This window comes from Carassius carassius, chromosome 21 (genome assembly GCF_963082965.1).
Source record: "Carassius carassius chromosome 21, fCarCar2.1, whole genome shotgun sequence".
NCBI lineage: Eukaryota > Metazoa > Chordata > Actinopteri > Cypriniformes > Cyprinidae > Carassius > Carassius carassius.
Genome location: NC_081775.1, coordinates 26,547,963 through 26,562,483, shown reverse-complemented (window position 1 = coordinate 26,562,483; position 14,521 = coordinate 26,547,963). Strand labels below are relative to the sequence as shown.

General features: G+C 33.7%; 2 protein-coding genes across 2 annotated transcripts; both read right to left on the bottom strand.

The window, feature by feature from the left end:
* Window positions 1-668: 668 nt before the first annotated feature.
* asb13b (ankyrin repeat and SOCS box containing 13b) lies at window positions 669-4,765 on the bottom strand. Its single transcript, XM_059504108.1, has 6 exons — window positions 4,534-4,765; window positions 3,310-3,509; window positions 3,081-3,231; window positions 1,963-2,097; window positions 1,406-1,597; window positions 669-1,062 (listed from the first exon to the last, which is right to left on the bottom strand). The coding sequence occupies exons 1-6, from the start codon at window positions 4,583-4,585 to the stop codon at window positions 905-907; spliced, it is 888 nt and encodes a 295-aa protein (XP_059360091.1). The 5' UTR covers window positions 4,586-4,765; the 3' UTR covers window positions 669-904.
* Window positions 4,766-6,133: 1,368 nt separating this feature from the next.
* Window positions 6,134-11,957, bottom strand: LOC132098018 (pleckstrin homology domain-containing family A member 2-like). Its single transcript, XM_059504107.1, has 12 exons — window positions 11,529-11,957; window positions 10,200-10,349; window positions 9,974-10,030; window positions 9,841-9,889; window positions 9,662-9,759; window positions 9,285-9,416; window positions 9,089-9,205; window positions 8,463-8,531; window positions 8,297-8,367; window positions 7,945-8,008; window positions 7,479-7,556; window positions 6,134-6,738 (listed from the first exon to the last, which is right to left on the bottom strand). The coding sequence occupies exons 2-12, from the start codon at window positions 10,338-10,340 to the stop codon at window positions 6,442-6,444; spliced, it is 1,173 nt and encodes a 390-aa protein (XP_059360090.1). The 5' UTR covers window positions 10,341-10,349; window positions 11,529-11,957; the 3' UTR covers window positions 6,134-6,441.
* Window positions 11,958-14,521: the final 2,564 nt, after the last annotated feature.

Sequence of the window (14,521 nt, the reverse complement as noted above, 5' to 3'; positions counted from 1 at the left end):
ATAAAACTTAGATAATAAAAGTGCAACAGTAGCGTTCCTGTTCGTATAGGAATAAAAAAAAGTTGGACTTCTGTTTAACATTACTTGATACTTGCATCATATTTGGAAAGATAATTTGTGCAAAGTGCAGAGAAACATATAAAAATATATATAAAAACTTTAATTAGTATGCACAAACTACAGCAAAATTAAGACTTTATAGCAGTGACTAAAAAATAAATAAATACCAATTCTGTCATGTCCTTGCAGTAGTAAGTCTGGTTAATTCTCACCACAGGTCAAGTAAAACATAACTGTAATGGTGTGCAATTTAGAAATGACAATTTCTGTTACAATTATGTTCAATAAGTCACAAAAGAAGTAAAACCAAAACAACATTTTTAAAACACTCTATGTACAACATTCATTTATATTGCATTTGCACAATATATTTATGTATATTTTATACAAATTGTTAATGAGAATAAGCTATGATATACACAGTTAGCATAATTCATATAAAAATGAATTCAAATAAGACTATTTTATATACAGTGTATTTACAAATCTAATAACTTAAATGAAATCACATAATGCAGATTAAGAAAGTTAATTATACAACTAGTATTATGGATTGGACTCTTGTTTTTTTGTCTTATTGTGTCTCATTGTAAGATGCAGAAAATACCATGAAAGGTGCTTCTTTCCAAGTCCAATTATTCTAGGAATTTTGGCAGTAAACTGCTTCCATACCAAATGTCCATGTCATCTGTGGACTGGTTCACTTCTGTGACAGCAGGAAAATATCAAATATACGTGACAAATACTGAGTGCAGCTGTTACAGTAGCTGTACTTCACAATAAGGAATTTCCCTTTTTCTTAAATGCTGTCATTGTCGTGGCCATTATTCAGCAGAGCAGATCGTCAGGACTGGAAGAGCTCCAGGGGAGGAGCTGGTAAATAAGACAGGAAACAGATGATTCGGTTTGGGAGACCCAGTTGAGTCAACACTCCCAGCCCCTGTTTCCCGAGGGCATTTCTGAAAGCAATTCTGCATAACTGTTGAAGACTGAGAGGAGTGGCTGGAAGATGTCAAACAAGAAAATTATTTTGCCGCTTTAGCCAAAATAGTAAAAAAAAAAACATTTCATTCTTGCAATTCACAGACTTTAAAGGAGTCATGTTATTCATATTTTACTTTTCCACTTGTTCTATATCCCTTAAAATAAATCATACCGTGCTGTAAATGGTCTGGTTGGACTTTAGAGGATGTTTCTAATGTTAGACTATGTTAAACACTCACAATTAAGCTTTTTATCTCAGATATACAAGGAAATCTGATATCTCATTAAACCCTCTACAAAAAAAGAACTCTTCTATCATTTTACCAGATCCAAAACTTATAAATGAAGCACTTCTACTTACATTCATAAAACTCTAGGCAGAGTTCGGGTGCTGAGCCGGCTCTGGTGTACTGAATGGGCTTTTTTCCAAGGTTGTCTCGGGCGAAAACATTTCCCCCAGATTCTACCAAAAGCTCAATTAGTTCCAGATTTTTCACTTTGGCAGCGTGATGCAGTGCGGTCTCGTGAAGTTTAGCAGCATTTACATTTGCACCTAAAAACAGGATCAAATACAGGATCAAATACATACAAGAATACACAGACATCCTTAGAAGCATAATTTACTATGACGTACCGGACCCGGGTTCGAATCCACTGTGTGACACCAATGTGTCCCTGAGCAAGACACTTAACCCCTAGTTGCTCCAGAGGTGTGTGACCTCTGACATATATAGCAATTGTAAGTCGCCTTGGATGAAAGCATCAGCTAAATGTAAATGTAACTAACATGAACAATTGAATTAAAGACTAATAAATACTGTAAAAACTATATTGCTTACTGTTAATCAAGTTAGCTAATGCATTAACTGAATTTTAAATAAAAAGAAAACAAAAAGAAAGGTAAATGCAGAAGCTGACCTGCGTTGAGCAGAACTTTGACGCAGTCGAGATGTTGTCTTGCACATGCCACATGCAGAGGAGTGCCGAAGTGACAGTCATGAGCTTCCATCAACGCACCTTCATCAATCATGAGCTGAACACATTTAGAGTTACCTGGCAGTCGAAAAAAATATTGATATATGTGGTTATTTGTGATTAATCTGAAAATGTAATCAGTGTATGATTAATATAATCCTAATTATTATTTTTTTAATATTATATAATTAAATATTAATAGAATAATATAATGTTAATACTACTACTATTAATAATAATAATCAGTTCTGGAACTAAAAAAAAAATCAATAAACAACTCTAGGTTACATTTTAGATATAACATATGTTGTTGTAAATTATTACATTATTATTAATCAAAACATTATTTTTTAATTATTATTATTATTATTTTATTATCATTTCTTTTAACCAGTTGACAGCTGTAATACACATACATACATTACCCTAGGTTAAATTGTATATGTAATACTACAGTATATTATATAACAATTATACATTAATCATATTTATTTTAATCAGTTGACACCTGTAATAAAAACCCTATACACACACACATATACATATATATATATATATAAAATACTATATTTTATATAATTGTTATATATACATTTTTATTTTAATAAGTTGAAAGCCCTAATGAACATACCCTAACAAGACAGCCCTAATTTTAGATCTAATATTATATTATTAATATAAAAATAAAATAAATATAAAATAAAAATAACAAAATAATTATAATAAAATGTATTATTATATTTCTTTTAATCAGCTGACAGCCCTAACAGACATACATAAATGACTCTAGATAAAATTGTAGATATAATAATAATAATAATACTTCCTGGTTAAATAATTTTTTATATCTTATATATATTATTATATATTAATATAATAATACTAAAAAACAAATGATTATTTATTTTTAATGAGTTGATAGCCATAATAAACATATAAATGTAATATTAATATTAATACAATATTATTATGTATTAATAAAATACTAATAATTTCTTTAATCACCTGACAGCCTTAATAAACACACGTAACTGTGTTACATCAAGCTTCAGGTAACTTACCACCCATGCAGGCCTCGTGCAGGGGAGAGAAGGTGAAGAGGGGAGGATTTACCATGGCTCCATGTTCTAACAGCAACTTCACACACTCCAGACTACCAGCAGCACAGGCGTCACACAACGGAGTGCTGCCGTCAATGTTACGAGCATCAACCTGTTAACAGTGACACTTATATAAACAACCGATGTGCTGACAGATTCATGAGGCCTGGAGTATGAAGAACATTCTTACATGAGCTCCAGCATCGAGGAGAAGCTTCACACAATGTGTCTGGCCCCGAATACAGGCCTCATGCAGGGGTGTAATCGAGTCCACAGCCACAATGTTGACCGATGCTCCGTTCTCAATCAGTTTTTGGAGCTGCACAGCTCTGCCCTGAGCCGCGGCCTCATGCACCGCTGAACGATCGGTCCAGAACCCAAGACCATGAGCTGCAGGTAGAATGAAGAAGCAGAACGTCAACACATAGCTAGGCGTTTATGGTACATATAAATGATTTTCAAATAATGCATCAGTATGGTAAAGTGAAATTTAGACACCAAACGGAACTATGAAGATAAGACGTCCCATTTTGGTGTCTGCATCAACTTAAATATAAGTGATTCTATATTCATATGTACATGCATTTTAAATGCAAGTGGTGTCTACTTTAATGTAAAAATGAAACAACATACTTATTCCGACCTGTACTTATTGAAATATATATATATATATATATATATATATATATATATATATATATATATATAAAGAATTATCATACAAAATTTTATAATATTCCAAAAAATACCTTGCTGACAAATGGGTAAAATCTAGTGGTATGAAGGATAGATTGGTAAAGATTAAAAATCAGAATAATATTTTTTTTTTTAGCTGAACTGTGATCCTTAGAGCCTTTTACTGGCATCTAATGACTAATTAAGTCATTATCAATTAATGCCCCTCAATTTAAAATTGGAATAATAGGAAAATACATTGATATATAATTTTAAGTGTTTAAGTCACACAACAAAGAAATTTCAACAATTGTGCAAATAATAAATTGACGATCAGGAGTGTTTGAAATGGCTAGTCCTTAACTCAGTGTTTTATAAGGAATGTAACAGTGTCATGGTGTCTAAATTATTGATTTATTTAACTGCACAGTAAAGGAAGATTTCCGCAGGACAGAGAGACTGACTCATCCATCTGTTGACTCAGGTCACACTGATCCAGGGCTTTAGGAACCTAATTGTCATTGGTGACTGATTCAAGGCCAAACGGCATGTGATCACACTACAGTTCTGCCAGCAATATTTGTCATCGAGCCTGGATCTAGTCAACTATATGAAAGCGTGTCATACTTTCACAGTGAACTCTGTCCTGCAGTCAAATGATTACCAGACCGCTGGTTTCTTGCAGTCTAACAAGTCTCATTTAACAGGTCAGACATCTAGCATCTGCAGGTCAACTTACCAATGTCACCAAAAAGCGAAGGCCTCGAGCGTGTTATTTCAAATTCCATCATTTACTCCTTTTTATACGAGAATAAACTTAGAATATGTGTGTCGCATATCTAAACGGCATGAGGGTCGGCCATAGTTTACAAACACTCGGCCTGATTTCAGTTCTGTGGCGAATAATACTGTACTTGTACAGACATAAAGTTGTCGTCATGCAGGGGGCGCATTGTGGCTCAAAGAGACGAATTCTCGTTAAGCAAGATTAAAATCTGAGGGTGTTTCGTCTTACTGTATATATTTGTCTATTAAAATCGCGTTAATTTGGAAGACTGGTATCTGACATATATGTAAAGCCGCACCAGCAGTTTGTTTAAAACATAGACATCATGTATATGGTTTAAAAAAGCAACTGTACGCCTCTGACGAATAAGCGTCTGTGATTGGTGCATTCACATCAGCGCTGAGAAAAGTAATTCGTATCACGTGACATTGCGCGTCTACTTCGGACATAATCTGAAGGATAATTTATACCTGAATGATGCCATTCTTAATATGTAACCGCAACTGAATTAGGAAAATTAAAATCATTTATGAAAATAGCATATTTATATCTGACCAATTATTGAAAACGGTCAGACCGCCAAACTCCGCCCATTTTGAGCTAGCTCTGCTTTATCAAGCGCAAGCCTGAAATAAATATCAGTTCAGTGTCAAAGCGCGACGCTGTTTGGACAGGAGGAGCAAAGATTGTCATTTTTCTTTTTCAAGGACTGGTTTATTTCATGTAAAAAGCGATGATACATATCTAACAATGACGCATATAAAAAAAGCAAGTACTTTGAGCAACAGGAACATTACCTACTTGTAGTACCATTCACAGCAACAAAAGAAATAAGTCTATTAACATTTTCAGGCATTTCAAAGCAATCAAGAGGCTATTAAAATGTTTTCATTCATGAAAATGTCTAGTCAAAGTTTACCTAATCTTTCAAGCGCCTTCATTAGTGATATTGAACAAAATGTCTTCAAAATAAGTCTACATGTCTTGACTGAAGTCTACCACACGTACCAACAATATTTTCAAGTGTACAAGCGGGTCCAAAAGTCTGAGACCACATTGAAAATTGAGGTTTTTTTTTAATCTTGAAATGTAAATATCTCAAAAAAAAAAAAAAAAAAAAAAAAAAAAAAAAACAGTTACGATGTAAAACAAAGCAAAATATTAATTGCAGTGCACAAGATGCTCTTTGGGACATTTTTAAATCATGCTGGATAACATGTTTGTCATTAAAGCAAAAGATAGATCTACCAAATACTAAGAATGTTATTAGTTTTATAACTATTCACTCATATGTTGTTGTGCAGAAAATATCATTATACACATATTATATGATATAAAAAAGCATTTCACAAGTTGTCTCAGACTTTTAGACCCCACTTTATGTCACGGGAAATTAACTAAAGCAATACAACACATGAAATGTCTTTTCACCAAATGATCCTTCCTCATTTTACATTCCTTCATACATAAAAAGAAACATTCTTGTAAAGGAATAGTCAAACAGCCAAAATTACAGTTCTCTTCTACATATTGTTCCAAACCTTTTTTTTTTTCTTTTTTTTTTTGGTTATTGTTCCAAAAGTATTGTTTTTTTTTTCTGTAGAAAGACAAAAGTACAACTGCTTGAAGAATTGGTACACAATTCTTGCCATACATTGCTTGTTGGAGTTTTATAGGTGATTGAGTAAATAATGACAGAAGTTTTGGGTACTAATTAGGAACTATTCCTTTAGAGTGAGTGAGCAGCATTGCAATGACTGAAGCTCTTGTGTGCACACCACTAAACAAGTAAAGCAACAATCAAAAAGCTAAAATCATAACACTGTCCATGTGCTGGCCAGCAGTATTCATCAAAGCAAACTAAACATCAGTGGAGCGGAGATTGTCAAGACTGTCAGGAAAGTCTGTGTCGCTGGGAGCGAGCTGAGGCTGGGAATGGTGTCGTTGTCGAGATTGTCGAGTCGTTGACTGAAAGATGTGGCTCATGTGTGAGAGTGAGGGAAGAGAGCTGTACGGCCCTTCTCTCTGACCCTCTTCCTTCAAATGCTTCTCCTGATTGGGCACCGGGGTCCAGGGCTGCCACGAATCTACAGTGGAGCAGGACTTCACAAGCTGAGGTTTCCTCTGCACAGAAAAGACTTTGCCGGAACAGCGCAACTGTCAATCAAGAGAGGACTACTGTTAGAAATTCTCATTCATTGCGTTTTTTATTTTATTTTAGAAATGTCCTAAGATAAGATCTTAAAATGCACAGTAATATGTATTTTTATTTGTTTAGAAAAAAAGAAAAATAAAGGAACAATTTGTCAACAAATTTTTTGAAGACAACTGAAAAATTATTTAGAAAAAGAAGCTAGGATTGTTGTTAATATTGTAGATAATGTCTATAAGTATAAAAATGTAACATTTATATTTAATCATAATTATTATAATTGCTTATTCTGTGTGGCCCTGGACCACAAAACCAGTCTTCAGGGTCAATTTTTGGAAATTAGCAATGCAAGTAATATGAAATTATAGCAATGCGTATTACTCATCAAAAATTAAGTTTTTATATATTTACAGTAGGAAATTTACAAAATATCTTCATGGAACATGATCTTTACTTAATAGCCTAATGATTTTTGGCATAAAAGAAAAATCAATAATTTTGACCCTTACAATGTATTTGTTGTTTTTTGCTAAAAATATGTATCCATGCAACTTATGACTTATCAAATGGAAAGAAAACTGCCTGAATGAACAATAATAATAAAAAAAATTACATTAGGAAACAATATCTGAAAAGTATGAGAAATAACATTGAATATAGCAAAACAACCAAACAAATAATAATACCTGAAAGAATAAATAGTACCTGAAAGATCAATGACTTTAAACACTTAAAGAATATTTACCTTAGACGGTCCTCTGAAGTCTTGAAGTTTTGAGGAGATATCCTTGATCCAGCCCTTCATGTCTTCTGGGGTGTCTGTCTGTACACACACATACAAAAGCAGGTTAAACTGACGTTTTTAACTTCAAGTTGTTTAGTTGTGCTGTATGAAATAAAAGATTAAAGATCTCCATAAGCCTCATTTGCATTTACAACATGGCTCAACAGTACAGTAGCCACATAAACACCTGCCACATACTTGAAAAACATTTATAATGAGTTATTTATGTTTCGCTTGAGTGACAGAGCATTTATGCAAGGATGATTCAAAAAACAGTTGATCTGTAAATACACTGACAAACAGCTGCAGATCTGGCTGCTAGTCAATGAGATGAACCATGTGCATAATATGAGGTCCACCTACACCAACAATATTATCTTTATTACTGACACCTGAATCATTCTAAATTAATTCAGTACAGAGTTACCTGGATGTAGAAGGTTCTGGTACTGGTGATGATTTCAAAAAGGTTATCACGAGACAGCAGATCTCTACAACAAACACCACAATAAATAACAAAATTCCCTTTTGTATGACAAAGCAGATAAAAACTTCATTTTAAAGCACCAAATCAGCATATTAGAATCATTCCTGAAGGATCACGTGGCAGTGAAAACTGGAATAATGACTACTGAAAATTCAGCTTTGCATCACAGGAATAAATTAAATTTTAAAACATATTCAAATAGAATACTGATATTTTAAATTGTAGCCTTATGAGCATAATGACTTCTAATAATAACTTCTTTCAAATACACACACACACACAGCATACTCACCCTGATTTCACAAGACACTCATTAACTTTCAGCACATCCTGCAGTCGAATACTGCGTAATGGCTCCTTATCCTGAAAAGAGACAGAGTACTGGTTTTAAATATCTGTTCAGTATATAAATTAATCATTTCCATTCTTTTAAAGAGTTTACCATTGCAGCATCTTACCATTTCAGATTTATAGTAGCTCACAGTTTGGTCATCTAGAATAAAATACCTCCTCTTCCAGCTTTTCCTCTGAAAAATGATGCAGTTTAATTGTAGTGCTAACAAAATTCTTGTAAAACATTTCTATAGAAGTATTGGACATCCAGCAGTGATCCAATGACATATTGTACACAATTCTATTTAACAGAAATAATGTAATAATACTATTAACTGCATAGACCCAACAACATGCTAAATTAAATAAAAGGTTCATCCTCACGCCAAGTTGATTATTTTGTTTCTTCATCTGAACAGATTACGAACAACCACTTTTTTAACCTATCAGTACATTCATTGATGGACTGTGGTTGTGTGGATCACTTGTGGATTATTGTGATGTTTTTATCAGCTGTTTGGACTCTCATTCTGACGGCACCCATTCACTGCAAAGGATCCATTGGTAATACTATGTTTATTCAAATATGTTCCAATGAAGAAACAAACTCATCTAGGCTACATCTCAGATGGATTGAGGGTGAGTAAATGTTCATTTTTTGGGTGAACTATTCCTTTAACAACAACATCTATGGCATATTATCGGCAAAAACTGATTCTACTCAACAGATATGACAAGACACTGGTCTTACCACATTGCCTTGCTTGACACAATAGCCAGACCTCGAGACATTTGGACGCACACTCTGACATCTCCTTAAAGTGACGTGTGATCCTAGTTCACTCGTGAAGACGTCCTCATTATCGCTCTGAGAAAAACACAACAGATTCATATTCATATTTTCCTAAATTAAATAGATGAATAAAGAACACATACAAATCGGTCACCTGCTGGACTGGCGTGTGCACAACCACACCTCCCACAATTGCTGTTTTATACGCCTGTCGAGATGTTGACTGACTTGGGTTTGAAACATTTGTGGCATCAGTGCTTTGGGTCACTGGTGATGCTTTTGGAACCTTAAAAAGATATGCACTGATTAGGATATGCCTTAAGTTTCATTAGTTTATTCAGATACAAAATGTATATGACTTTGCATTAATCAAAGTAAAATCTAATCTTTCATCTCCTAACTGATGTTGCAAAGGCTCTAATTAAGAATGCTTATTTGTGGATTTTTGTCATTTTTATTAGCATATGGATGGGATATTACAAAGAAAACCCCATACATAACAACAGTGCATATGCAAAAAGCTCCACATACTGTAATTTTGGTGGCATTATTCAGAGCAATGACCCATTCCTTCAAGTCCAAAGCATCATTGGCCTGCAGAAAGTACCGTCTGGACAATGCATTTATTACTGAAAGACAAAAAGTAGTAAGTTATTGATACTGTGGTGGAGAAAAACAACAACAAAAACATACCCATTTTATGTACTTACCAAAGCAGAATTCTGCTTTTGGTTTCTGCTTTACTGATACTTCATTAACCTACAAACAAGTTAAAACAAAATTGAAATAAATTATTATAAAAAAGTCTCGTATTTCTTTTTATATTATGGTAGAATTTGATACCTTTGAAATGTAACTGAGTCGTAAATTTCCAACAAACTTTGTTCCCGGAGGTAAGTTCTGTTTTTTTTATTTTTTTATTTTTTTTTAAGGAAACAAGTAAAAACAGTTATGCAAAAATACAGGATGGAATTTTTTAGAATGCAAAGTTGAGGTTTGGAGTGTAGGTAAAAAAAGAAAATCATCTGTAAAGCCATACTGCAACTTGAATGCACACAAAGAGCTATACCTGTGGATTGTCCATATACCAGAGGAGAAAATTCTCATGAGTATCCAAGATAAAATAACGCCGATAAAACTTATCACTGTTTTCATTTTCCTCAATATCCAGGAATCCACAGGTCCGATTTTGTCTGTCCAGGTAAGGCATGTCCCAGATCTACAAAACAAACAAATGAATGAATAAATAATAATACTAATTAAAAAAAAAAAAAACACATAACTCACACATAACTCTTGAAATCTCACACATAACTCTTGGTACCTTGTTTAAATAAATTAACTTGAAACAAAACTCGATATTGATTCAGAAGCAGACCTCATCATATATGTGTGTGTGCGTGCGCGATTAATCGCATTCAAAATGAAAGTTTTTGTTTACATAATATATGTGTGCTTTTTATATTTATTATGTATATATAAATACACACACATCCATGTATACAATTCAAAAAATGTTTATGCTAATTAAATATATTTTATAATATTACAAATATGAATATAAATGTAAATATTTAAAAAATATATACTAATATATATATATATATATATATATATATATATATGTCTGTGTATTTATATATACATAATATACACCGAACACACATATGCAAACAAAAATCGTGATTAATCGTGATAACACTAATATATATATATATGTATATATGTATATATATATATATATATATATATATATATATATATACACACACACACATATACATACATTATATATTTATAGTCCATGTGTGCGTGTGGGTATATATAGGCCCGAAACACAGCTATAAATATATTTTATAAAAGAAACTAATTTAGAAACAATACATATTATTATACAATATATACAAAAAATGCAACAACGAAAATATCCTTATAATAATAACTATCAATCAGTACTCGCTAGAACATGGTAGCCTAATATTTGTCTTTATTCTGTCAATAATGGATCCAGGGTTCCCACATCTTATGAAAAATGAATTCATGACTATTCCAGTAGCTCGTGATTAGATAACTAAAATGTATTTTATAAAGGCAACACTTAAAAAAAAAAAAAAAAAAAAAAAAGGAGTAATTTTTCTAAGCGATACTAATAGCCGAGTATAGCTTGAAAAAAATCACTGACTATAAAAGTTTAAGGTAAACGTTTTCATGAGCGTGGGAATCCTGTAAATCCAGCATATAGAGAAAAAGCTAGTTTCCAGAGGGTCCATGACAGGTGGATGCAGGTGTACTTCACCTGGACCAGGTTTTTATGAAATCCCATGGAAAACGATATTACGAGTCGCCTACGAGAGGAAGTCGCTATTGTGCGTAACTGCCACACCTAATATCAACTTACTTCACTTCCAAAGTCCCAAAGTCTGGTGACTCATCCGTGTTCTGCTGTGTGTGTGTTATTCAGCGCGCTCTCAGAACACAATACACGCACAACATGCGTTCATTTATCCGCCAAAACAGATGAAAGTTCCGCGCCGAAAGCCGAGCCCCGTGCCTCGAGCGCAGCCTCTTTCCGGGTTGACAGCAAGTTGAGTTAAAACCAAAACTAAACGCATCCGGTAATGGATCTTTATTTATTTTTTCACATACGGAAAGCGGAACCCAGCAGATGCCATGTCAGACGACGCAATGGGCGAGGGTTTGAGAAGAGTGTGCTAAGCAATTCGTTTTTAAACAAGTACTTTTAAGTTTTAACATTGTTTAACATTTAACATTGGAGCATCTGTCAGACATTATAAAGTTAGATTATAGTTTGGACAGACCGCGAATCATTTGACGTGGTATCCATAGCAACAGTTCGCTGCTTTGATGAAAACTCTGCGAATGGCTACAAATTAGAATTTGGAACGCTCGAGACCGATGAAGCTCTGAAAATAATGTTTACATTTTATGTAACCATGCAAAATCCGTTTAAAACAGTCAAAGCCTCTTATTGTGGATTTTATTCTAAAGGTATTTGATATGCACAATAATCACAATTATGTTTTTAATTGGGAAACGGTAAAATACACTATTTATTACCAAACGTTTTGGCACATAAACAGGTTGAGTACTTTAGTCATTTACATTTGTATAAATCTTACATCTTAAAGAATATAAGGTTATGCTATTCTAGGGAAATGTGTGCTTCTAATTTTATAGCAACAGTTTGGACAGGACTTTTTTCTATTCTAACATGATAATACATATGTATAAGGCATATGTGACTTTAAATGGAAACCTTGAGCCAAAAACCCATCACCTAACACCAATAACTTGTATATATGGACACAGTTATTTTAGACACTTATAAAACTGTTGAAACAGAGATGGAAAGACAATTTTTAAATACATGAATTATGTTTCAATCTTTGTTGCCACAGTTTTGGAAGTGCCTTTTTTCTGTTCTAAAGAAGGTGGTGTTCCAATACTTTTGTCAATATACTATATGTACAGGTGCTTCTCAATAAATTAGAATGTCGAGGAAAAGTTAATTTATTTCAGTAATTCAACTTAAATTGTGAAACTCATAGTAAATCAATTCAGTGCACACAGACTGAAGTAATCAAAGTCTTTGGTACTTTTAATTGTGATGATTTTGGCTCACATTTAACAAAAACCCACCAATTCACTATCTCAACAAATTATGACATGCCAACCAGCTAATCAACTAAAAGGAGGAGTGTAAGTCACAAAAATTAATTGCCAATAAGGTGGCTGTTCACAGAGTGCTGTATCCAAGCATGTTGAGTGGAACGAAAAAGTGTGGAAGAAAAAGATGCACAACCAACCAAGAAAACCGCAGCCTTATGAGGATTGTCAAGCAAACTGGATTCAAGAATATTAAAGAACTTCACAAGGAATGCACTGAGGCTTGGGTCAATGCATCAAGAGCCACCACACACAGAAGTGTCAAGGAATTTGGCTACAGTTGTCGTATTCCTTTTGTTAAGCCACTCCTGAACCACAGACAACGTCAGAGGCGTCTTACCTGGGCTAAGGAGAAGAAGAACTGGACTGTTGCCCTGTGGTCCAAAGTCCTTTTTTCGGATGATAGCAAGTTTTGCATTTCATTTGGAAACCTAGGTCCTAGAGTCTGGAAGACGGGTGGAGAAGCTCATAGCCTAAGTTGCTTGAAGTCCAGTGTTAAGTTTCCAGTCTGTGATGATTTGGGGTGCAATTTCATCTGCTGGTGTTGGTCTATTGTGTTTTTTGAAAAGTCACTGCACCCGTTTACCAAGAAATCTTGGAGCACTTCATGCTTCCTTCTGCTGACCATCTTTTTGAAGATGCTGATTTTATTTTCTAGCAGGATTTGGCACCTGCCCACAGTGCCAAAAGCACTAAAAGTTGGTTAAATGACCATGTTATTGGTGCTTGACTGGCCAGCAAACTCACCAGACCTGAACCCCATAGAGAAGGTATGGGCTATTGTCAAGAGGAAAATGAGAAACAAGAGACCAAACAATGCACATGAGCTGAAGACCACTGTAAAAGAAACCTGGGCTTCCAGACCACCTCAGCAGTGCCACAAACTCATCACCTCCATCCCAGATTAAGATTAAGAAAAGTTTTTGTTAAATGTGAGCCAAAATCATCACAATTAAAAGAACCAAATACTTAAATTACTTCAGTCTGTATGTATTGTATTAATTTAATGCATGGATTTCACAATTTAAGTTGAATTGCTGAAATAAATGAACTTTCCCTCGACATTCAAATTTTTTGAGAAGAACCTGTACATGTTCAGCTGCAGATTTGGTTTCTGCAGACCAGTCAAGTACTTCCACACTGACTGAATCAGTCATTTCTTTTTGAACCTTACCTATCCACACAGATGCATTGTCATGTTAGAATAGAAAAATGTCCTGTCCAAACTGTTGCTATAAAATTAGAAGCACACAATTCCCTAGAATATCATTATATGCATAAACATTAAGATTTGTACTCATGTAAACTATTAAAGTAGTCAAACCTGTTCATTAGAAGGGGGTAACCCAATACTTTTGGCATGCACAACTTGCATTTGATAACAGTATGCATAAACTTAAAATAAAATAGTCTATCAAAATCTTTTTTAACACTTGTCTTTGTCCAACAGTTAAACAAAATATTTAATAAAAACATTTGTGCATGTAAATTAACATGCCGCTAGTACTATTTTTAAAATGATATAAATTCATATACTATTCCTTAATCACCTACTTTGTGTGTACATAATAATGCTAATGCACTAAATATGGAAAATAAAATGAAAGGAAATAGGCCTTAAGTAAAAATAAAACCTAAGTAAAATAAAAACCAGAATCAATAAGGAAGTAGCTTACCTTGACTGTTGACTGCTTTTCCCCTTCC